Raw genomic sequence first — 25973 nt, forward strand, 5'->3', positions numbered from 1 at the left:
AATCTCTAGGATCATCATGTTGCTGAAAATGGCAATATTTCATTCTTTTTTATGGCTGAGTAATATTCCATTGTGTATATATACCACATCTTCTTTATGCTGGAATCCTTCTTTACTACCTGTCTGCCCACTCTACCCCTTTTTCCTCCCCCCATCATTTAGTCTTTAATTACTTTAGGAGCCCAGAAAATGAATCCTTAAATTTTTTTCTGGTAAAGTAGATTTTTTGAGCTGTGTAAAGACCTTTCAATTAACTTTACCCCAGGATAAGACATATAATGGTAAGTATTAACTCAGCTTCCTGAATGGTGGGCTGGAGGCAGAGCCCAGGTTTATCAGAATTATCACTGTAATTGCATTTTATGTTATTTTTGGAAATTGGATACAGGATGAGTAGATTTAATAACGTTTCCTCTCATAGCACTTGAGAGCAAATTATTTTATCCTAAATTTTAGCCAACAATGATTGGAGAATCATTTATATAATACTCAGGTTTATTACTTCTAAGCTCATTTTGAAGATAATTACAGTACACATGACTGCTTTGTTACTATAAAATGGGCGTAGTGTTTACTGTCTGGAAACATTCTGATTAGTGTCTCCTGAGAGAGGATTATAAATTTATGACACCCAAAGATAAATTGTCCTTCCCCTTTCCTAAAATTCAATGCTAATCAGCCTCTCCCACTTCTCAACATTCACCACCAACCCTTCAGTTCATCCTGACTGAATTCTTGCAAAGTGTTCTGAATATATGGAGCTTTGAGCAGGTCTTACAGCAGCAGTGTTCCTGTCCTTCATCTGACACCAGAGGTCTCATCTCTTTGTCTTTCCTTTGTATCAGTTATTCTGAGACTCTTTGGCTCTAGAGAAAGTGTGGGTCCTGAAATCCATCCCTACCTTTTCTGGGGATAGCTTCCTTGGAAAGGAGGGATTGGAAATGAGAGAAATTTGAAGGTAATTGAGAAATGAATGGGAAGTCGATTAAAGGTTTGATATTAAGAGAGGATTAAAATTTATTCTGTCATCAAACAGGTTTCCTATCCTTATTGGAGAGGATTAAGTAAATACTGCATGTCAAGTGTTGGTTACTGAGGGCTTGGCACATGGTTGTTTCCACTGTGTTGCAGTGTTTATAGAGTATCTAATATGTTAGGAGGTTTTTTTTTGGCTGCGTTGGGTCTTTGCTGCTGTGCGTGGACTTTCTTTAGTTGTGATGAGCGGGGCTACTCTTCGTTGCAGTGTGCAGGCTTTTCATTGCGGTGGCTCGTCTTGTTGTGAAGCACCGGCTCTAGGCACGTGGGCTTCAGTAGTTGCAGCACGCAGGCTCAGTAGTTACGGCACGCAGGCCCTAGAGCGTGCGGGCTCAGTAGTTGTGGCGCACGGGCTTAGTTGCTCTGCACATGTGGGATCTTCCCGGACCAGGGATTGAACCCCTATCCCCTGCTTCTTAACCACTGCGCCACCAGGGAAGTCCAGTAATTTTTGTTTAATGGCTGAGGATATAAAGACCAATATGACATGGTCCTCATCCTAGAAACTACAGTTTAGCAAGACCTGCAAGCAAAACATTAAAATACAGTATAATAACTGCTTTAATAGGGCGTTCTTAAAATTCTTTAGGGAAAGGTTGAAAGAAATATTTAGTTCCACTCACTTCACAAAATATATGATTGACTACTGATGAGATAATTATTCAGGGGAAGGAAATTAGACTTTCTAAAGCTATATCCTTTGACAATGATTTTCTTGTGGCTTGGTAAAAGGTATTGTCATCTCTAATATTCCATATTCTTTGAGTGTTATAAATATGGTTTGTACAGACATGGACAATTTAAAAACAGAGGGCTTTGACAGATTAATTGCTTTTAAACTGATCCCTCATCTGTAGTATCTTGTTAGGTGTCTGAGAAAATAATGTACTTAGTTGTTCCTCTTTTGATTTCTTTTTGGTTTTCTGTACTTTAGGTTGGGAAAAAATTATTTTCTATTCCTACTAACCGGGCTACTTGGAAATTTCCACTAACTTAAATACACCAGTGTTCTATATAACCTAGTTAAGGGAATTAAGGGAATTCACAACTTTTCTCTATTTGGAGAGCAAATCAAGATTAATGAAAAAAAAATATGGCGGGGATGGGGGCAAATTCTTACCTTTACACGTGTTAACATCTCTAAGCACTAGCCATGTAGCCAGGATTTACTTTGATGTGTGAGAGGGAAGAGAGCTAGGAAGTTGCAAGAGGTGGGACTTTCTTTGTTCTTCTCCCAGCTGTGTTGTCTTTATTTATGATTGCGTCTTCAAGAGAGAAGGGGAGTGTCTTTCAGGTCACATTAATTAGGAAATGCAGAGGGTTTTCCTAACTTTAAAATCTAGTTTGTTTAAGTCTTGTTCTAACTACTGTTTATATTAAAACTGGAAGGCAGGGGCCTTAAACTGCTCCACCCTATTCCTTTTACACACAAGATAAAAAGAAATGCCAGAAAGGTCAAGTGACTTGCCCAGAGTCACACAGCTGAGTGACGGGGTGGGAGGGAAGGGAAAAAGAATCCTGGCTCCTTACTCCCAGTTCAGTGTTCTCTCCACTGTTAGAAGTTACAGCTGAATATAGTTAAACCATCTGACAATCACATACCCGTTTGAGATTGTGGAAATATGATTACCATAGAGCTCTGTCTGGATCGTCTCCCCATCTTCTTCTTTATTGCCCTGTAGTCTTCTTAAGAGAAAATGGTCCTTTTATTTATTTTTGTTATTTATTTATTTACTATTTGTTTATTGAAGTATAGTTGATTTACAGAATCTAGACTCTGGCCTGACTTCTGAAGAGGCATTACTTACATTGGCAGCTGACCTTCTGGGAACATCAAGGGCTTGAGGAAGGTTATCTCCATTCCTCATTCCTGTGATCTCTCTGTTAACAGAGCACATTCTGAGCCCTTGAATGTACATGTGGCCTGTCCCTCCCACAATGCTGGATGGTCAGATGATGAGGATTTAATAGTTAATACCAAGAGAGATTATTTCTGTGGCTGCCCTGGGCCAAGAATGCTAAATGGCCAAATTGGGGCCATTTCTAGACTCTTGTGATGTTATTTATTGAAAGATCCTGATGTCTCAAGAAAGGAACACTGGCCTTGGCCATTTACTGTCACTCATCTAGTTCTTTGACATTCTGTCATTTGAAAGAGGAGTCCTAAGGATAGTATTATTTGGATGGTTTTGAAAACAAAATGTGCACGTTAATTTCATTCTATCTAGTAACTAGAAGACAGGGAAAGGAAATTTGAAAATTCTTTAAAGTAGATACTGATCTATAAATGGAAAAAGACAGTACTCTGCATTAGGAGACATGTAGATGCTAGCACCTGCCACCCTTTAGTTTTGTGACTTTGGACAGGTCAGTGCTTCTTTTTGAATCTCAGTGTATGTATTGTTGAGTAGGTTGCACACTAGATGAATCCCAAGGCCCCTTTCCAAATGTTTCTCTTCTAATCTTCATAATTTAGGTGATCCCTCAGTGGCAAAAGCAGTATGGATAAATCTGAGATGTTTACGGGGAGAATTTTGGGGACCATCAGAATGGTAGCAGTTACAGGGTGATAGGGCTCTAATGGACTAAAAGTAAATATTAACTGTTTCCATTGAAATAACCTTCTTTCCTGGATATAAATATGTATCCACTTATTCATAATTTGACTTTTCTTTCTACAAAGATGCACTGAGTTCCTTCATTGCCTCAGGCATCAAGGTGAAGAAACAGATTTCCTGTAAATACTCAAAGAAATTCACAATTTAGTTTGAGGAAAACGGTATTAAGTAGTTCAAGTAGGCTTAAGAATGTTAGAGGCTGAGCATAGAGTATCCTGGCTTTCCTTTGTACTCAGGGAGGGACATGAATGAACAGTTACCAGGAGAAGAGAAAAACAGTGCCCCTCATATTTTTAATGGACAGTGTTCTTCTTAATACTTTTTGGAGGAAGACATTCACTAACTAAATTCAGACTTATTAAAGAGAACAAAGGCAGCATTCTCTTTATGTAGAATGAGTGTTTTGAATTGTAATATTGTCTGTTCGTTCATCTTACTTTACGTGCACAAGGGAGTGCTTACCATTCAAGTAATTTGGTAACTAATTAATATTAGTAACTTGAGTAACATGTCAACTTCATTTAATACCAGTGTCTCAGGTTTGGTACAAGCATATCTCCATGTAGAATTTGTATCAGTGGCAGATGTGAAAGAGGCTGTATCATAATGGGGATATTAAGTTATGCTCATTTCTTTCTAGAATTGTAACAAGTGGAAATCCCAGTTTTGTTACATACATTCCATATTTTATTCTGTGTATTTCTTCTACTCACACATATTGAAGAAACAGATAAAAATATTTTTATATAAATTACCTCATAATACAATATTTTTCTTCTCTTGAAGCAGCAACTATATTCCTAGCATATGCTTCTTAAGTAAATTTATTTTGTCTTGCCAGAACATTTACATATTAAATAAAGCTGTTTTCCTTTCCCTTCTCCCCTACCTCCATACAGCTACATTTCAACTCATTTTCCATTTCACTACCTCCATCTGCTTTATATCTTTACTTCCTTACTGGCCACCTTAAATACCATATCTATCATTGTAATTACTCTCTTACCTCCTTGGACTTTGTTGTATTTTGCCTCCTTGACCCTGGTTGAATCCAACTCTCTACTATAATACACCCATACCTGAGCCATTATTAGGGTTAATTCCACCCAACAAGGGCTTTAGAAAATGCCTCTCTGGAGATATTTAAAAGCTTAGCTTATATGTATCCCTCCATTATTTTCTCTCAATTTGATGGCTCAGAATGTTGCAAATGTAAATCATTTCTGCATTAAGAATACTGCCAAATGGAAGCAACCTAAGTGTCCATCAACAGATGAATGGATAAAGAAGATGTGGCACATATATACAGTGGAATATTACTTGGCCATAAAAAGAAACGAAATTGAGTTATTTGTAGTGAGGTGGATGGACCTAGAGACTGTCATACAAAGTGAAGTAAGTCAGAAAGAGAAAAATAAATACTGTATGCTAATACATATATATATGGAATATAAAAAAAAGGATCTGAAGAACCTAGGGGCAGGACAGGAATAAAGACGCGCAGACGTAGAGAATGGACTTGAGGACACAGAGAGGGGGAAGGGTAAGCTGGGACGAAGTGAGAGAGTGGCATGGACACATATACACTACCAAATGTAAAATAGATAGCCGGTGGGAAGCAGCCGCATAGCACAGGGAGATCAGCTGGGTGCTTTGTGACCACCTAGAGGGGTGGGATAGGGAGGGTGGGAGGGAGACACAAGAGGGAGGAGATATGGGGATATATGTATATGTATAGCTGATTCACTTTGTTATAAAGCAGAAACTAACACACCATTGTAAAGCAATTATATGCCAATAAAGATGTTAAAAAAAACAGAATATTGTCAAATGCTTTGCAGAAGTTAGGTTTTTTTCTCCCAAAATATTTTCAAGGAAAGCCCCATATAGTAATGATTGCCTTTTGGTGAAAAACTAAAATCTTAATGTTTGCCTATAAGGTCAGTAGCATTCTTTGATTGAATCTTCTTTATTATGCTGATCCTTATGAACAAAAACTGCAACACTCAATATAAATATATTAATGTATGTCATGCACTTAAGGTTTCTATGATTCTTTTTGAGTGCGTCAAAGGTCTCTTGGGTTATATATCCTTCTTTTCTATCACCAGGGTCTTGTGGAAGCTGCTACTCATTTGCTTCTATGGGGATGATGGAAGCAAGAATCCGTATACTAACCAACAATACCCAGACCCCAATCTTGAGTCCTCAGGAGGTTGTGTCTTGCAGCCAGTATGCTCAAGGTATGTGTTGTATTTCAGGCACTGTTTACCTGTGTGTAGTTTGCCATTGTTGGCAAAGGCAAAAGGATGGGATAGTAGAGAGATCATAATGTCTTCTGTCAGAAAACCTGGGTGCGATTCACAGAAAGATAGACAACATGAAAAGGCAGAGGGCTATCTATGTACCAGATGAAGGAACAAGATAAAACCCCAGAAAAACAACTAAATGAAGTGGAGATAGGCAACCTTCCAGAAAAGGATTCAGAATAATGAGGGCGAAGATGATCCAGGACCTTGGAAAAAGAGTGGAGACAAAGATCGAGAAGATGCAAGAAATGTTTATAAAACACCTAGAAGGATTAAAGAACAAACAAACAAAGATGAACAATACAATAACTGAAATGAAAACTACACTAGAAGGAATCAATAGCAGAATAACTGAGGCAGAAGAACGGATAAGTGACCTGGAAAACAGAATGGTGGAATTCACCGCTGCGGAACAGAATAAAGAAAAAAGAATGAAAAGAAGACAGCCTAAGAGACCATGGGGACAACATTAAATGCAACAACATTCACATTACAGGGGTCCCAGAAGGAGAAGGGAGAGAGGACCCGAGAAAATATTTGAAGAGTCAAAAACTTCCCTAACATGGGAAAGGAAACAGCCACCCAAGTCCAGGAAGCACAGAGAGTCCAATACAGGATAAATCCAAGGAGAAACACACTGAGACACATAGTAATCAAACTGGCAAAAATTAAAGACAAAGAAAAATTATTGAAAGCAGCAAGGGAAAAATGACAAATAACACACAAGGGAACTCCCATAAGGTTAACAATGATTTCTCAGCTGAAACTCTACAAGCCAGAAGGGAGTGGCATGATATACTTAAAGTGATGAAAGGGAAGAACCTTACAACCAAGATTACTCTACCTGGCAAGGATCTCATTCAGACTCGATGGAGAAATCAAAAGCTTTCCAGACAAGCAAAAGCTAAGAGATATCAGCACCACCAAACCAGCTCTACAAGAAATGCTAAAGGAACTTCTCTAAGTGGGAAATGCAAGCGAAGATAAGGACCTACAAAAACAAACCCAAAACAATTAAGAAAATGATCATAGTAACGTACATATCGATAATTACCTTAAACGTGAATGGATTAAATGCTCCAACCAAAAGACACAGGCTTGCTGAATGGATACAAAAACAAGACCCGTATATATGCTGTCTACAAGAGACCCACTTTAGACCTAGGGACACATACAGACTGAAAGTGAGGAGATGGAAAAAGATATTCCATACAAATGGAAATCAAAAGAAAGGTGCAGTAGCAATACCCATATCAGATAAAATAGACTTTAAAATAAAGAATGTTACAAGAGACAAGGAAGGACACTACATAATGACCAAGGGATCAATCCAAGAAGAAGATATAACAATTATAAATATATATGCACCCAACATACAAGCATCTCAATACATAAGGCAACTGCTAACAGCTATAAAAGAGGAAATCGACAGTAACACAATAATAGTGGGGGACTTTAACACCTCACTTACACCAATGGATGGATCATCAAAACAGAAAATTAATAAGGAAACAGAAGCTTTAAATGACACAATAGACCAGATAGATTTAATTGATATTTATAGGACATTCCATCCAAAAACAGCAGGTTACACTTTCTTCTCAAGTGTGCATGGAACATTCTCCAGGATAGATCACATCTTGGGTCACAAATCAAGCCTAAGTGAATTTAAGAAAATTGAAATCGTATCAAGCATCTTTTCTGACCACAATGCTATGAGATTAGAAATGAATTACAGGGAAAAAAACGTAAAAAACACAAACACATGGAGGCAAAACAATGCGTTTAGACAAAGAGATCACTGAAGAAATCAAAGAGGAAATCAAAAAATACCTAGAGACAAATGAAAATGAAACGACTATCCAAAACTGCAGCAAAAGCAGTTCTAAGAGGGAAGTTTATAGCTATACAAGCCTACCTCAAGAAACAGGAAAACTCTCAAATAAACAATCTTACCTTACACCTAAAGGAACTAGAGAAAGAAGAACAAACAAAACCCAAAGTTAGCAGAAGGAAAGAAATCATAAAGATCAGAGCAGAAATAAATGAAATAGAAACAAAGAAAACAATAGCAAAGATCAATAAAACTAAAAGCTGGTTCTTTGAGAAGATAAACCATATTGATAAACCATTAGCCAGACTCATCAAGAAAAAGAGGGAGAGGACTCAAATCAATAAAATTAGAAATGAAAAAGGAGAAGTTGCAACAGACACCGCAGAAATACAGAGCATCCTAAGAGACTACTACAAGCAACTCTATGCCAATAAAATGGACAACCTGGAAGAAATGGACAAATTCTTAGAAAGGTATGACCTTCCAAGACTGAACCAGGAAGAAATAGAAAATATGAACAGACCAATCACAAGTAATGAAACTGTGATTAAAAATCTTCCAACAAACAAAAGTCCAGGACCAGATGGCTTCACAGGTGAATTCTATCAAACATTTAGAGAAGAGCAAACACCTATCCTTCTCAAACTCTTCCAAAATGCTGCAAAGGAAGGAACACTCCCAAACTCATTCTATGAGGCCACCAGCACCCTGATACCAAAACTGGACAAAGATGCTACAACAAAAGAAAATTACAGTGCTTCCCTGGTGGCGCAGTGGTTGAGAGTCCGCCTGCTGATGCAGGGGACACGGTTTTGTGCCCCGGTCTGGGAAGATCCCATATGCCACGGAGCAGCTAGGCCCATGAACCATGGCCACTGAGCCTGCGTATCCAGAGCCTGTGCTCCGCAATGGGAGAGGCCACAACAGTGCGAGGCCGCATACTGCAAAAAAAAAAAAAAGAAAGAAAATTACAGACCAATATCACTGATGAATATAGGTGCAAAAATCCTCAACAAAATACTAGCAAACAGAATCCAACAACACATTAAAAGGATCATACACCATGATCAACTGGGATTTATCCCAGGGATGCAAGGATTCTTCAATATATGCAAATCAATCAATGTGATACACTATATTAACAAATTGAAGAATAAAAAACATATGATCATCTCAATAGATTCAGAAAAAGCTTTTGAAAAAATTCAATACCCATTTATGATCAAAATTCTCCAGAAAGTGGGCATAGAGGGAACCTACCTCAACATAATAAAGGCTATCTATATATGACAGACCCACAGCAAACATCATTCTCAATGGTGAAAAGCTGAAAGCATTTCCTCTAAGATCATGAAGAAGACAAGGTTGCCCACTCTCACCACTATTATTCAACATAGTTTTCGAAGTTTTAGCCACAGCAATCAGAGAAGAAAAAGAAATAAAAGGAATCCTGATCTGGAAAGAAGAAGTAAAACTGTCAGTGTTTGCAGATGACATGATACTATACATAGAGAATCCTAAAAATGGCAGCAGAAAACTACTAGAGCTAATCAATGAATTTGGTAAAGTTGCAGGATACAAAATTAATGCACAGAAATCTCTTGCATTCCTATATACTAATGATGAAAAATCTGAAAGAGAAATTAAGGAAACACTCCCTTTTACCATTGCAACAAAAAGAGTAAAATACCTAGGAATAAACCTACTTAGGGAGAGAAAAGACCTGTAAGCAGAAAACTCTAAGACACTGATGAAAGAAATTAAAGATGATACCAACAGATGGAGAGAGATACCATGTTCTGGGATTGGAAGAATCAATATTGTAAAAATGACTATACTACCCAAAGCAATCTACAGACTCAATGCAATCCCTATCAAATTACCAATGGCATTTTTCACAGAACTAGAACAAAATACCTTAAAATTTGTATAGAGACACAAAAGACCCTGAATACCCAAAGCAGTCTTGAGGGAAAAAAGCAGAGCTGGAGGAATCAGACTCCCTGACTTCAGACTATACAAAAAGCTACAGTAATCAAGACAATATGGTACTGCCACAAAATAGAAATATAGATCAATGGAACAAGATAGAAAGCCCAGAGATAAACCCACGCACTTATGGTCAATTAAGCTATGACAAAGGAGGCAAGGATATACAATGGAGAAAAGACAGTCTCTTCAATAAGTGGTGCTGGGAAAAGTGGACAGCTATGTGTAAAAGAATGAAATTAGAACACTCCCTAACACCATACACAAAAGTAAAGTCAAAATGGATTAGAGACCTAAATGTAAGACTGGACACTATAAAACTCTTAGAGGAAAACATAGGAAGAACACTCTTTGACATACATCACAGCAAGATCTGTTTTGATCCACCTCCTAGAGTAATAGAAATAAAAACAAACATCAACAAATGGGACCTAATGAAACTTAAAAGCTTTTGCACAGCAAAGGAAACCATAAACAAGACGAAAAGATAATCCTCAGAATGGGCGAAAATATTTGCAAATGAATCAACGGACAAAGGATTAATCTCTAAAATATATAAACAGCTCATGCAGCTGAATGTTAAAAAACTAAATAACCCAGTCAAAAAATGGGCAGAAGACCTAAATAGACATTTCTCCGAAGAAGACATACAGATGGCCAAGAGGCACATGAAAAGCTGCTCAACATCACTAATTATTAGAGAAATGCAAATCAAAACCACAATGATGTATCACCTCACACCAGTTAGAATGGGCATCATCAGAAAATCTACAAACAACAAATGCTGGAGAGGGTGTGGAGAAAAGGGAACCCTCTTGCACTGTTGGTGGGAATGTAAATTGATACAGCCACTATGGAGAACAGTATGGAGGTACCTTAAAAAACTAAAAATAGAACTACCATATGACCCAGCAATCCCACTACCGGGCATATACCCAGAGAAAGCCATAATTCAAAAAGATACATGCACCCCAATGTTCTTTGCAGCACTATTTACAATAGCCAGGTCATGGAAGCAACCTAAATGCCCATTGACAGACGAATGGATAAAGAAGATGTGGTACATATATACAATGGAATATTACTCAGCCATAAAAAGGAACGAAATTGGGTCGTTTGTTGAGACGTGGGTGGATCTAGAGACTGTCATACAGAGTGAAGTCAGAAAGAGAAAAACAAATATCGTGTATTAATGCATATATTTGGAACCTAGAAAAATGGTACAGATGAACTGGTTTGCAGGGCAGAAATTGAGACACAGATGTAGAGAACAAACTTATGGACACCAAGGTGGGAAAGTGGTGGGGGAGGTGGGGGTGGTGGTGTGATGAATTGGGCGATTGGGATTGGCATGTATACACTGATGTGTATAAAACTGATGACTAATAAGAACCTGCTGTATACAAAAATAAATAAAATAAAATTCAGAAAAAAAAACAATCCTGGGTGCAACTTCTGGCCGTATCACTTATTATCGAGTGGTTTCTCATGGAATTCACTGTACCATCCAGCAACATGTCAATAATTGCTATATTTTGAGTAAGCACTGGCTCTTAGGAGCCTCTTACATGCATTATCCAACAGTGCTCAAACCCTGAAAGAGTAGCTGTTATCCTATTTATAGACAAGGAACAGACATGAAGTTGTTCTATAGTATTTTGAAGGCCACTCAGCTTCTAAGCATGAATCTCAGTCCCAAATAAGGTCTCATTCTGAAACCTAATTCTTATTGAAATCATACAAAACTGGTTTCTCTCCAGAAGGATTTAAAAATTGTGTACGTAGGCTTCTAGAACAGGCTATACGTAAGGTGTGTAGAAAGCCCGGCTGCCGTTGATTCAGGGAGAAACATTCTCATTTTAAAGTTTTCTGCTATCAACCCCAGGTTTGGCTACTAGAGACTTTCTCAGTCCACCAGTGAAACTGCTGGTGAATGATTGTCAGTGAGCCTTTCCTTCTTTCTGAAATACTTATTAAACTCTGACATTGTGACTTTTGGGCCCTGGGGACTCTGAAGTATCAAGAGAGTCCTTACCCTCATGAAGCTTACAGTTACGTGAGGAAAACAGAAATTAAATAATTATAAGAACAATGAAGAAAAAGGGTTCTGGATGTGTATACAGGCATACCTCATTTTATTGTGCTTCTCAGATACAGCATGGTTTTTTGTTTTTTTGTTTTTTACAAATTGAAGGTTCGTGGCAACCCTGCATCGAGCAGGTCTGTCAGTGCCATTTTTGCAACAGGATTTGCTCACTTCATGTCTCTTTATCACATTTTGGTAATTCTTGAAATGTTTCCAACCCTCTGCCAGCAAAACGGTTATAACTCATTGAATGCTCTGGTGATGGTTAGTGGGGTTTTTTTTAGCAATAAAGCATTTTAAAATTAAGGTGTGTGTACTGTTTTTTAGACAAATGCACACTTAATAGACTACAGTAGACTGTAAACATAACTTTTATATGCACTAGGAAACCAAAACGTTTGTGTGACTTTATTGTGATACTTGCTTTATTGTGGTAGTCTGGAACTGAACCTGCAGTGTCTCTGAGATATGCTTGTAATAGGGCCAGGACTGGAGGAAGGATATGGGGACCTAATTTAGACTTTTCTGCAAGAGGCGGTCAGAGAAGACTTCCTTGAGGAAGTGTCTGGCTATTTAATAATGACAATAATAGCGAACTTTTATTGCTTTTACATGAAGTAATTCATTTAATCCTACAAGGAAGGTGCTATTGCTATCTATATTTTACAGATAAGTAAACAGAGGTACAGAGAAACTATCAATTCTTAACCCAGTTTTGGATTGAGCCTCTATAGTCAGGCTTCAGAGCCTCCCACTTAACCACGAAGCTACCTTCCATAGGAGGTGCCGAATAAATGTCTGTCAAATAGATGGCTGATGGATGGATGCATGAAGTGGTATTTAAGCTAAGAAACAACTTCTAGGGGCGACATAAAGAATAATTAATGGCGTAGAAAAGAAAAAATATGAAATGGGACAGTTTGTTTTGTACCCCTTTCTAATAGAGGGTAATAATAACTCTGTGTGTCCTTCATCCTCAGGCTGTGAAGGTGGCTTCCCATACCTCATCGCAGGAAAGTATGCCCAAGATTTTGGGCTGGTGGAAGAGGCCTGCTTCCCCTACACAGGCACAGATTCTCCATGCAAACTGAAAGAGGACTGCTTCCGTTACTACTCCTCCGAGTACCACTATGTGGGAGGTTTCTATGGGGGCTGCAATGAAGCCCTGATGAAGCTTGAGCTGGTCCATCATGGGCCCATGGCAGTTGCGTTTGAAGTCTACGATGACTTCTTCCACTACCACAAGGGGATCTACCACCACACTGGTCTGAGAGACCCTTTCAACCCCTTTGAGCTGACCAATCACGCTGTCCTGCTGGTGGGCTATGGCACTGACTTGGCCTCTGGACTGGATTACTGGATTGTTAAAAACAGCTGGGGCCCTGGCTGGGGTGAGGGTGGTTACTTCCGGATCCGCAGAGGAACCGATGAGTGTGCAATTGAAAGTATAGCACTGGCGGCCACACCAATTCCTAAATTGTAGGGTGTACCTCCCAGCGTTTCAGACTGATCACCGTCAGTCATGAAAGGAAACTGACTTATTCACAGACTAGAGACTTTTACCGTATGGCTACTGCAATGTCAAAAGGTTACAAATAGATCCCTATGAAGATTTGTGCCTTTAAAATTAAAACTGCCCTTGACCGTAATATACTTTCCCATTGAACACCAGCCTGCTTTTTCCTAAATATTCAGTGAAATGAGGTTTTTATGGATGATGGTAAACTATGAAGTAATGGATTTTGCTAATCATTTGTGATTCAAACAGATGCTGTATTTTTAAAAGTCTGTGTGAATGCACAGGCTTATTTTTTAATTGTACAAATCATGAGAAAATATGGCAATGATTATTAAATTTAAAAAGTTTTTGTAAATATTCAGGTGATATGTATTATGAAATTTATGTATGTGCTTAAGAGAATTTTTAATCTTGACTCCTTCAGTCGTATTTACTTCTCTCACTTATGTAAATACTTTAAAAAGGAAAATCAGGGTATTTCAACTAAAAACAACAAAATTATGAACGTTTACAATAGGGGGTATACTCAGTTAATGTCTAGTGAACCCTGAAGTTATCTTCTGAAGATTTGATGAGACAGAGATTATAAAGAAGAGATACAGGAGTTTTGATAAGAGTCTGGTTATTGGTTAAACCTTCTTATGGTGTATCTTGCATTTGGAAGTATTGGTTAGCCTTCATTGGCTGAGCAGTAATAGCCTAATTCGTGGAATATTAGCAGTTTATATTTGGTCAGATCTTTGGGATCTCCAAGGGATATTTCACAGTGATATGAAATCTCCACACTGAGTAAACAGATAGGATACATTAGAAATAATAGATGAGGCAAAATTAGGCAAATTAGAGCTCTAAACCATAAACAAGAACTACAAGGCTTTTAGAGCTGAAAGGGACCTTGAAGATGGTTCAGTGTAACTTCCTCTTAACCAGAAAAAGGCACTGAGGCTTATACAGAGGGCAAGTGACTCATCCAAGGTCACACAGCTGGTAAATGATGAGTCTAGATTAGAACCTAGATTTTCTAAGTCTGGTTCTCCTTGAGTGACTTAGACACTGAATCTCTGTGCTTTCCACCAGAGTATCCAAAATCACCAGGGATACTAGATGCATAGTTGGAAATTTCACATTGACATGTTAAGTCTCAGTTTTGTCTTAAACCTCATGTACTTTTTGTATTGCAATTCACTACAATGACTTTTTTTTTTTTTCTTTTTTTTTTGCGGTACGCGGGCCTCTCAACTGTTGTGGCCTCTCCCATTGCAGAGCACAGGCTCCGGACGCGCAGGCTCAGTGGCCATGGCTCACGGGCCCAGCCGCTCCGCGGCATGTGGGATCTTCCTGGACCGGGGCACGAACCCGTGTACCCTGCATCAGCAGGCAGACTCTCAACCACTGTGCCACCAGGGAAGCCCTACAATGACATTTTTACTCTTCTTAAACTGAAGGGTTATTCGAGGAGTTTGCCTCGTATTTAAAGTGTGGCTTCTTGGGCCTCCTGGTACATGGCTGCATACCTTTGACCTTTTTACCACATGATGACAAAGAAGCAGACACTCTGAATGGCAGGCATAGCCAGAGTTCTTATTATCTGGAAGGCCTCCAAGGAGGTGTATTTTCCTTGTTACTGTTACTGGTGGAATGTAATAATTATAATCCTAATTTATGCCTAGCCTTGTTGCTACATGAAAGTGTAAATAGACTTTGAAATCAAGCAGGAATTTATTTTTCACTAAAATTTATAAAGATATACTACCTGTCAGCTTAATAGCTAAGATTTTCTTTAACCCATTAAGTGTGAGCTCATCCTCTGGTGTTTACTTGGACAGCAGTCAGTTGACACATGTGAGAGCACGTCCTGAAGGTGAAGAGCACCCATGCTTTTGCACAATTTCACAGGGACCCTGGCTGAGCTCTGAAGGAAAATCGTTGCTCGTGTCATTCTTTAAATAATCTAGGAAATATTGAAGGACTAAGGACTATAGTTGTGAACTTAACTGGCAATGGGAAGCAGGTCTCACAAGCATGATTAGTTGAGGACAAGCAATGGTTTGAAAAGGGCCTAAGTTTTCAGAGGTGCACGCAGGATTGCCCAGAGAGCTCAAGTTACACTGCCCTTCAACTTGCATTTTCTGCTGTGGGAGGTCTGCTTTTCCTATTGCTCTACAAGAGAAAGATCACCATTTCATCCACAGTGGTGGAATTCATTCAAGATGTTGACTAAATCATGGTTCCTTAAGCCATGTAATTAAACTGTTAAGCTATACAAAAAGCAAGTTTCATTGTCTGAAACTTGTTTGTATTGGTGCTAACAGAACATATCATCAAAGTCTGTTGAGCAAATGAGCTCTGGAAAAAAATGGGTTGGGAACTCTGGCTAACCTCCCCAAACACATGCCCAGAAAAGCTACAGTAGTGATGTGCGTGGATGACACCATTGGCCACAAAGCAAAAAATAAGTTTAGCTGGGCCATCTAGCACAAGCCTGGTCCTGACCCTCGTGCCTTAGTGCCTGGGTAAGATCGCTTGCTCTGCCACACGAGCCATGAGAACTTGGACAGTTTACTTAACCTACCAGTGCTTCTGTTTCCTCATCTGTAAACTGGGGATAATGGGATAAATATCTATCACTGTCTGAACTCTCCCTAACCTCTTGCTATTATAATAAAGGAACCAAAAGGGTTTACACTTTTGAATGACATTTATTTGATTTAAGGTCAGGACTTACCCCATCCCAAGTGGGTAAACTAATGTAAATTCAGATAATGAAGTTTCCCTGGCCATTCAAACTTGCTCACTGAACTCTGACTTCTAAACACTGACCTCAGGAACCGAATAGATTTGCATAGTAAGGGATATGTGTATCCACTTCACAGGGCTCTGAAGGGTTAAACGCCTTCATATATGGAAAGTCGGTACACCAGTGCTTGGGACGTAGTAAGGGTATATAAATATTAGTTACTGTTCAAGTCATCTTTTTCCCAATTCAAATTGTAATCTTTTGCTATGAGGAAGCAGCTCACATGTATTCTATTAATAAACAAGCTCTACTCTGAGAGGGTACAGGAGGGGCTTCGGATATTTTTTTTAAAGGGAGAAAAAAACAACAGAGGAACATGGCGCAAAGAAACCCACGGAGAAAAATCTTCGAAAACGTTATGAATTAGGGAGTTGATTTTGATTTTCTGGTACAGAAGTTTTTACAACCCGCACCACATCATTGCCTCTGCTGCTGCCTGTGTGGAAAGAATAAGTGTGAGAGGCGATCAGGTTTAGATTGCTACAGCAGAGATGAAAATCAAGACCCAGCTGACAGCAAGTAACTTTGAAGCAAAAAAAACCCCAAAAACTAAAGGTTAAGCTAACGTTGTAACAATTTGATTTTCCTAATCAGGATTTTCCTATCAGGATAAGCATAGCAGATTCACATAACAATAGAGCTGGAAGGTCATCTAGTCCACCTCTGTCATTAAAATAAAAATGGGTTCAGTGAGGTGAAATAACATGCCTGGGGTTCTGGCTAATAAAGATAAATCTAGACCCCAGTGCGTCAAGAACTTTCTACTGTACCTGCTGCCTCCCAATTAAGAAAAATGGAGAAAGAAATATAAATGTTATGAGACAATCTGACCTCATACTGTAAAATCATTTCTAAGATCCTTTCCAGTTCTCAGAAATCCTATTCTGAACTCTTGATGGCAAGTGCTCTGGTTTCGGAGGTTTAATCTAACAGTTTTCCTCTAAATATAGTGATGTTAATATTTATATTTCTTAACTGTAATAAAGATTTATTTTTGGCCTAAAGTTAAGTAGAGACTTCCTGACCAAGACAGGAGAGCTTTAGACATAACAAATTCTTCAGCTCTGATGGGAAATGCATGGACTGGAAATTGTACGTTGGTTGTGCATTAGTTAGCCATTAGGTCTTAATTTCATTAGCTGTAAAATACTGACTTCATTGAATTGTAGTTCTGATTCAAAGTGGATTTGCCTAAAATCGCCTGGACTGTAAAATAATTGAATCCTCAGCAGACATTAGGGCTGCCCTGCACAATGTCCTCTTGATGACAGCAAACCAAAATTGCAGGAGATAAACTAGCCCTTGGACAGAACATGCAACACGTGCCTTTGTTGGTGTCTTCATTTCTCCTTTCAGAAGTCCATTTATCAAGATCCCTTTTCCCCACATGCCTTTGAGGAGCTAGCAGAAGTAAGAAACTTAACCTCTCCTTCTCCGATTTTGAGGATGTGATGTTGATACACTTTGATTTTGAACTTTTGGTCCTAAAAGGCAATTTATAGAATTCAAATTCAATTCTATAGGTAGTTAAATAAGGAAAGACTGTGATAAACTCCAAACCCCCCAAGTTGAGGGGAAAAAAAGCAGACTTGTTTCTTCCTCTAATACAAAAGGTCTAAAGAGATTGAAATCCTAGCAAATCAATTGAAAAGAAATAACTTGGAGAAATAGCCTTCCCCTGGGGAAATGAGGGGAATGCCAGGAAGCTAGGGCTGTGCATTAAAGTAATCATTGAGATGATTTGTTTTTTTCTTGTAATGTATTTTCTGCAGCTTCAAAAGTATTGAATAGTTTCAAGTGAAGTATAAGATAAATGATAGAAAATGAATACTTTTAGTATCAGATTTTTATACCCCCCATTCTCTCATTTTTGGGGTTTCTGGAGAGCTAACAGAAAAGCCTGTTTTCCCTGTAGATAACTATTCCTATGCCACCATAAGAAATGCACAGTATTCCCAAGAGACACAATCCCAGTTCTGTAGACTAAAATTCAGTGGAGTAACAAGGATGGGTCTATGGAGAGAAAGTAAACAAAACAGCGCTGAAGATATCATGAACTCAGATATTTTTGATCCTCCAGGGTTTGTCATTTAGACCTTAGTCTAAACATAGTCTGAACATAGATCTCTAGTCTTCAGTGTTCACTTGTTAAAAGGTGATGCCAAGGGCAGCGTGGCCAAAGCCAGGGCTGGAGACACGGACACGGCCAGAGCGGGGTGCCCGTGTTGGGAGGCGAGTGGTGGCCGAGGTCTGTCTATGGATTTTGAGCATCTGAGGGTGACCTCTGAATTTAAGCATTCCTTGCTGCCCCCTCACCCTTAAGAAAACAAAAAAGTTTCAAAGAAGCCGTGAGTGATTATATATTATCTGCCTTGTAAAAAAAGGTTTACAATGGTAAAGGTGCAGTACAAAATAAGTTAGAAATAAGTGAGCAAACTGAAGCAAAAAGAAGAAAAAGGTAAAAAAATAGGATGTGGCCATGAATAGAGTCTGCACAGAGCCTAGCACATTACCTGATGCATGAGGCTCATGCTTCAACAGTGGGTCTGAACCAGAAGTGATTTTTGTCCCTCATGGGACATCCGGCGATGTTTGTAGACATTTGGGTTGTCACACTGGGGGAGGAGACGCACTCCACAATGAAGAATTATCCAGCACCAAATGTCAACAGTGCCAAGGTGGAGAAAGTCTGCACTACGACATGCCAACTCCTTTATGCTTTCTTCCCCACCACCAAATGAATGTGATGGGCTTTGGAGGAGGGAGAGAATTCTGAGGGTATCTCAGAAGCTTCCAGAACTTGAGCTGAACTTTGAAGAATCAAAAGGAGTAGTAAAAGGCAGGGAAGGCCCAGGGAGTGGGGGCACATTGAAGTTGTGAGACAAGGTAAGAGCACTGACCCTCAGTTTCAAGACAATAGGCTGAGCCCATTGTGTACTAGCCCCACCCAACAGGAACCCAGTGATAAGTTCCAATAGGAACTTGTTAAATATATAGTCTTAACTTACAATAAGAATGGGGCTCATTGATGGATCAGAAATTGGATGAATTCTTGTTTCAAAAAAGGAGGAGGGCAGCAAATGGGAAGGTAGGATCCTAATTGGAGGCCCACGTGAGTGAGAAAATTCTGCCATAGAAGATGAACACACCATCTCAACCCACCAAACATTTGATCGAGATAAGGATAAAAAGAAGAGAGGTTGTAGTATTTTTGCTTACAAAGAGCATTTACTTGGGATTTGAACCCAGGTCTCTACGTTGTAGAACCACAGCTCTTAACTGCTCTATACTTCCTCCCTCAAGATGTCCTTCCTGTGTTTCTCCTTGTGGTGTGTTCATTTTTCAGGCCCTGGTCCGTTTTATTCTTCTTTGTCATTTTGTAGGTAAATATTATACTTGCTCAAGCCCTGAGAGATGCCTTCCTCTTAAATCAGGATGAATAAATGAAGGGTGGTCTCAGAGATAGAGGTTAAGTCAAGAGAGGAACGGTGAGAAAGGAATGACACACTCTATCTTAAACATGTTGCATTTCAGCTGACCACTGCAAAAGCAGGGAAAACTTTTCTTTCAACAAGTGTCTCACCAGAAATGTGATAGCTATTCTCAGGAAGGATCTGGCAAACCTAATATTTAGCAGATTTGCAACAATAACTCTAAGCTCAAATGGAAGGTATCTTCTGGCAGTGCATCCAGCCCTCCAAGGGAGGGTGGATTATTTTACTTGGAGTCATATGGCAAGGAAGGTATTAAGGACAGTAACTTCTTTCCAGTATAAAATTAATTAATTAATTAAAGAAGAAAGATGACTGAGGCCTTCTCTGCTGTATTCCACGTGTACCTCAGGGTGTTGGTAGAAAAGGTATCAATGCAGGATGGGTTCACAGAACACATCTGGGTTCACAGAAAGTTTAAAGTCCATCTGGGCACTCAAGGATTTCTTTCTATATATTTGAACTGCCTGCCTGTTGGGATTTTAAAGTTTGGGATAATAAAAAATAAATTAAAAAAGAAATGGCTCCTGCAATTTTTGCATACATTTTTACTGAATTCAGCTCAGAGTCCTTCAGCATGAAGAGTGCTGGCTTTGGCAATCATCCAGAAAACACCTCTTAGGAGGAGCCTCTCTGTTTTTGTTTTGTAGCAACTTTGCACAATTAATGACAGCATTATTTACAGTTATAAGAAGTTGGAAACAACCTAGTGGTCCAAGAAATAGGAAATATGTCATTTATAGTACACAAGCTTGACAATATATTATACAGTAGTAAAAATAACTGTGCCTCCAATGTAACAACATTAAGAAATGTTTATGTTATAATACATAGAAAAATGATACCGTGTTTTGTTACATAAAAAGCAAATGGACGTGTAAGCATCTTCAAAAGGGCAGGAAGTTTCTGAATGGATAAAGTTATTTCCTTTATTGGTTTTGTTATAACAGCTATGTTACATATAACAGAAAATGTAATCAAAATTTGCACAGCCAAGAAGCCCTCATCACATAAATATGCTCAGGTCTCTCTCCCCTCATAAAAAGCCACCAACTTTTCATCCTACAGCAAATATCACATTATTTTTTCCTTCTTTCAACAGCTAAGCTTCTTCAAGGAAGCTTTTTTTTCTACCTTCTCTCTTTGTGTTTTCTCCTTAATGTCATGAAATCTGCCTTCCACCAGGTCACTTCATTGAAGTTGTTCACATCAAGGTAAGCAAAAAAACACCTTGTTACTTAAAGCAGTTTTCAGTCTTCTTCTCAGCATTTGATATTTGGTCATGCCTTCCTTAACCTTGCACCTCCCAGCTTTCAGATCTCTATTTCTTTGCAGTTCCCTTTTCAGACTCCTGGTCCCCCACCTATTCCCTAATTTTACTATTCCTCCAGCTTCTATACAATCCTCTTTCCCCATCACTGTATATTATCTCAAGTTGAGCTTTCTCACAGTCAGTATATATTATCTATGTGCTGGTGAATCCCACATCTAGCCTCCATCTCCAGAGCTCATGTATTAGTTATCTAATTGTGGCATAACCCAATACCCAAAGACCCAGTGGTTTAAACTAACACAAATTTGTTATCTTATCATTGATGTGGGTCTGGAATCCAGGTGCAGTTTCACTGGATTCTGCGCTTCATGGGCCTCTCACAAGGCTGCAATCAGCCTATGGTCTTCAGTCTCATCTGAAGGTTCACCTGGGGAAGGCTCACCCAGAAATTGTAGGCAGTATTCAGTTCCTTGCAGATTCTTGGATTAAAGGCCTCAGTTTCTTGCTGGCTGCTGACCAGAGGCTACCCTCAGTGCCTTGGGCCTCTCCAATATGAGAGCTTGTTCACCTAAGTGTGCAAGCTATGATAGCAATAGAGGGAGTGTACTAACAAGGTAGGATTCAAAATCTTTGTAACCTAATCATGGAAGAGATATTCCGTGAGATATCCTCAATGTTCCCACATTCTATTGGTCAGAAGCAAATTACTCAAGGACAGAGTATTACAGAAAGCCTGAATACCAAGAGATGGAGATCACTGGGGCCAAGATAATGGTACTTACCATAACTTTAAACCAGACATCTCCCTTCCTACTTGTACCTAGATTTACGAGTCCCATTAGCCAGTGCAAAATGCACAAATCTGAGTACATCATCTTTGTCCCATCCCTGAAGCAAGCTCCTTTCCATTCTTTTAGTTATTGGCACCCTCATTCACCCAGTTTCCAAAATCAGAAACCTAGGTATTTCATTGATTTATTCCTCTTCCTCACCCACGCGATGTTCAATTGGTCGTGACCTCCTACCAATTCTAATTTCTAAATACCTGTTAAATCTGTCTCTCCACACATCTGCCTTAGACTATCATGATCTGTAAATTGTGTCACTGGTATATCCTCCTAACATACCTTTCTACTTCCAGCCTTGCTCTCTCCAATCCTCACCACAGCAAAGTTGACGATGTCACATCTCTGTTTAAAATCTTTAATGGCTTCCCATAGCTCAGGAATATTTCAAGGTGGACAGGCCAGTAACCTAAAAATGGACATTCAATAAACCTGTGGTTTTCATAATGCGGACTTCAGAAATTTAAACTCAGCAAAATCTTCTTGGCTGGTAGGGATACACAGAAGTTGAGTGACAAATATTATGAGGAAAACAGTTTTCTATTTGAAACTCCTAAGTAGGATGCAAGTGGTTTAGTGTGGTATATCAAATATGGGAGATGTAAGGTCAAAACAGTTGTATCTGTCTGTAGTAACTGCCATCAGATTTTCTTTAAAATGTTATCTTTTTGGAAGCCAGAATTCCTTGAAGATATTTTCTATCAAATAACAAAAGTTCAACCATATAACTTTCCAGGTATTTTCATTTATTAAAAGTTTCATAACAGTTCTCAGAAACTCAGACCTATTTATTCCAACATTTTAATCTCTCAGAGTCTTTGCTAGCTCACAGGATGACAATATAAGAACAGGAAAATGTTCCTGTACAGTCTTGGCAAAGGCAAGGACCTGCACATACAAGATCAGAAGTCTAATTCCTCCCCAGACCATATTCGATTACAGTTGCTTGGAATTCAGCAATATTGTTGTCTGCTTTTAGTAAACCTCCCTCTTTTTCTACTCTGGCCATGCGGCTGGGATGACTAAGAGTGAAAATGGCATTTCCTAATCAGTTATAACATGACTGGTTGTTAAATATTTTCCTAATTGTTGTCCCCAGGAGGCACTGATGCCAGTTCTGGAATGTTTGTCTCGGAGTTGTCTATGCAGAAGCAGACCTGATGTGCCAGCTATAAACTGGAGGCCAAACACCTGCGCTTATTTTAATCTGTGCTGTCCCTATCCCCGAGACATAACTCACGGGGTTCCCTAAAAGACTCCTCAACCTTAAATTCAGTTGAACTGCATCAATTTCCCAGGCCTGGAAAACAGCTGATACTTGTATTCCTGACAGCCCCATTCAAAAATGAGATAAGAAAAATAACATTTTCATAGAGACACGTAGGAAAGAACTTGGTTTGGCAGAAATATTTTCCCATGCAAAAATGAGTAGTGTTTCGGGCACTTGCTGTAGTACTTTGTAGCTGGCAGCTGAATTATCTTGGTCTCTGCTCAAAACTCTGGTCTCAAAAGCTGATCTTCAACTCTCCTGTGTTAAAAAGGATTTAGAACACTTAATGACCATTTACATGTCAAAACTGAAACATTACGTTGACCTGATTATGAGTCACTGTGCCTGTCCAAGTGGCCATAATAACAGACAAAATAATTACCTTTTGAATGGAAGTATACTGTTTATATTGTTCTTCAAATAATCTCTGAGATAGACAGGAAACGTTTTAACAGTCCATTTTACAGATATAAAACTGAGGTTCTGTGAGACCAAAAGTCTGGCTCACAGTATTTGTAAGAACCAGTACTTGAGCCCATAGCTTCAGACTTAAGCCTACTCTCTATCTTGCCCCATTCTTTTCAATGTTTATTTTCTGAAATGCAACGTATCAGGCATTAAGTTAGTAATTCTTCCTTTAACTGTACCTGACAGAAAATTATACACCACTCTTAGTCAATAATGACTCGGAGAATTATTTATGCTTTCCTTAGCATTAGTACTTTTACACTATTTTTGAAGGTAATTATCCTACCTGTGACTGGTGTATTATTATAAAACAAGTGTGGGCTTAGTTGTCTACAAATGTACCCATAAATAAGTATGTCCTGTTGCCAAAATTAGGATCACCCATGTTCTTTTTTCCTAGAAAATTTATTTTAACCAGGATTCCCTGCCTCTGTAAATTAACCATCCTCTAACCCATATCCTCGTATCATTTAATGCTTTGGGACCTCCAAATGGGGTGTTTGTTATGAGACAAGGACATAGCCTATCTCCCCTACAGTAAAAGCCAACAGAAGAGAAAGAGATACATCACATGATATCGCTTACATGTGGAATCTAAAAAGAAATGATACAAATGAACGTATTTACAAAACAGAAACAGACTCACAGACTTAGAGAATGAGCTATGGTTACCAGAGGGGGAAGGGTGGAGGGAAGGGATAGTTACGGAGTTTGGGAAAAGGAAAAAAAAAAGCATTAATTCACTGTCTTCCAATTTGATAATTGAAATTCTGGCTTATTTCTATCTTGTGCCTATTGCTTCTTATCACCCTCTGTTCTTTTTCTTGGGGAAGGAAGATTAGAAGTTGATGAGGGAAGAGTCAAAGGGAACAGTGTGATAAACCTATGCTTGTAAAGCAATCTAGGACCTCAGAGGTGGGTTGGTGTGAAATAAAGGGAAACAAGAGTCCAATATATAAATTCCAATGAAACACGGTGATGTGATCTAGGCAGCATTGATATTTAAGGGGACATCCTAAACAGTTGATGGAACATGGTGGCAGGAGCCTCCTGGGCACAAATGGGAGCAGTAACATGGTTTAAATTTTGGCAAAAGATTCCCAGTTAGTGCCTGGATGCAGTAGATAGGCATAGTGTCAGGACCCAATAAAATAATAGATAAGCAGGATATCTGGACCCAGGAAAATGAGCCAGAGCTCCAGGAGGGAGGTGGGGGGGAGGGGAGGGCTGGAGTACAATCTAGGAGAGTGTTCAAAGGATCTGGAGAGGAAGAAAGCCTGCAGCTTTGGGCCTGGGTTTCATTCCACATACGCTGGGTCTTAATACTAAATAGACCCACCTGCTGGTGAGGATAGGGTCAGTGGGGAAAAACATTTTGAGCAGGGAAAGAATATAATTAGATCTTTACTTTGATAATATTTTTACCTGTTGTTAAGGAAAGGTGGAGAGGAAGGAAAAACTAGAAACAAGGAGACCAATTAGAGGGCCGTGGATATCTTCAAATAATGATCTGCCTCACCTTCATCTTTGCCAGACTTCTTTTTCCAAATATCTGTACCTTACCAACTCATCTAACACTTATTATCTGTTTCTGTATTATGAGGTTGTGAACTTTGAGGTATTTGATGAATTTAGATGTTTCATAGCGTTACGTTTATAACAAACAATCAGAAAAATACATGGGTACTGTTCAGTGAAAAATAGAAAGTGTGGCAAATAAAGCATGGTATGAGCAGAGAAAAGGAGGTTTAAGATGTTTTATTCAGGGATACAGATATGTCAAAAGGGAAAGGTTGATTGATTCTTACAGCAACGTGTTATCAGGTGGGCAAACATTTTGCAACACAAGTCAATTCAACTTCATTATGTTTGAAGAATATATTATTTTATATATTTTTCATTTAACTTGTTTGTGTTTTTATGTGTTACTTGTAAACAATATATAGTTGGGTCATTTTATTACTTTTCTTAAAAATCTTTATCAGAGTATAACTGCTTTACAATGGTGTGTTAGTTTCTGTTCTATAACAAAGTGAATCAGCTATACATATACATATATCCCTATATCTCCTCCCTCCTGTGCCTCCCTCCCACCCTCCCTATCCCACCCCTCTAGGTGGTCACAAAGCACCCAGCTGATCTCCCTGTGCTCTGTGGCTGCTTCCCACTAGCTATCTATTTCACATTTGGTAGTATATATCAGTCCATGATACTCTCTCACTTCGTTCCAGCTTACCATTCCCCCTCCCCATGTCCTCAGGTCCATTCTCTACACCTGCGTCTTTATTCCTGTCCTGCCCCTAGGTTCTTCATACATTTTTTTTTTTTTTTTTTAGATTCCAGATATATGTGTTAGCATACGGTATTTGCTTTTCTCTTTCTGACTTAATTCACTCTGCGTGACAGACTCCAAGTCCATCCACCTCACCACAAATAACT

The 25973-nt window shown here is 38.9% G+C and overlaps 1 protein-coding gene and 1 long non-coding RNA gene across 2 annotated transcripts in view; one reads left to right on the top strand and one right to left on the bottom strand.

Annotated features, from left to right (window-relative positions):
- The window catches only part of CTSC (cathepsin C), a 40544-nt gene extending 26739 nt beyond the window's left edge, over positions 1–13805 (top strand). The window contains exons 6-7 of the mRNA XM_019948723.3: positions 5765–5896; positions 12852–13805. Of these exons, the coding sequence (XP_019804282.1) occupies positions 5765–5896; positions 12852–13354 (635 nt within the window). The 3' untranslated portion in view covers positions 13355–13805. The remainder of the gene's footprint in view (positions 1–5764; positions 5897–12851) is intronic.
- The window catches only part of LOC109552324 (uncharacterized), a 90077-nt gene that overhangs the window by 32499 nt on the left and 31605 nt on the right, over positions 1–25973 (bottom strand). The window lies entirely within an intron of this gene.

The sequence above is a fragment of the Tursiops truncatus genome, chromosome 8, assembly GCF_011762595.2.
Source record: "Tursiops truncatus isolate mTurTru1 chromosome 8, mTurTru1.mat.Y, whole genome shotgun sequence".
Classification (NCBI taxonomy): Eukaryota; Metazoa; Chordata; class Mammalia; order Artiodactyla; family Delphinidae; genus Tursiops; species Tursiops truncatus.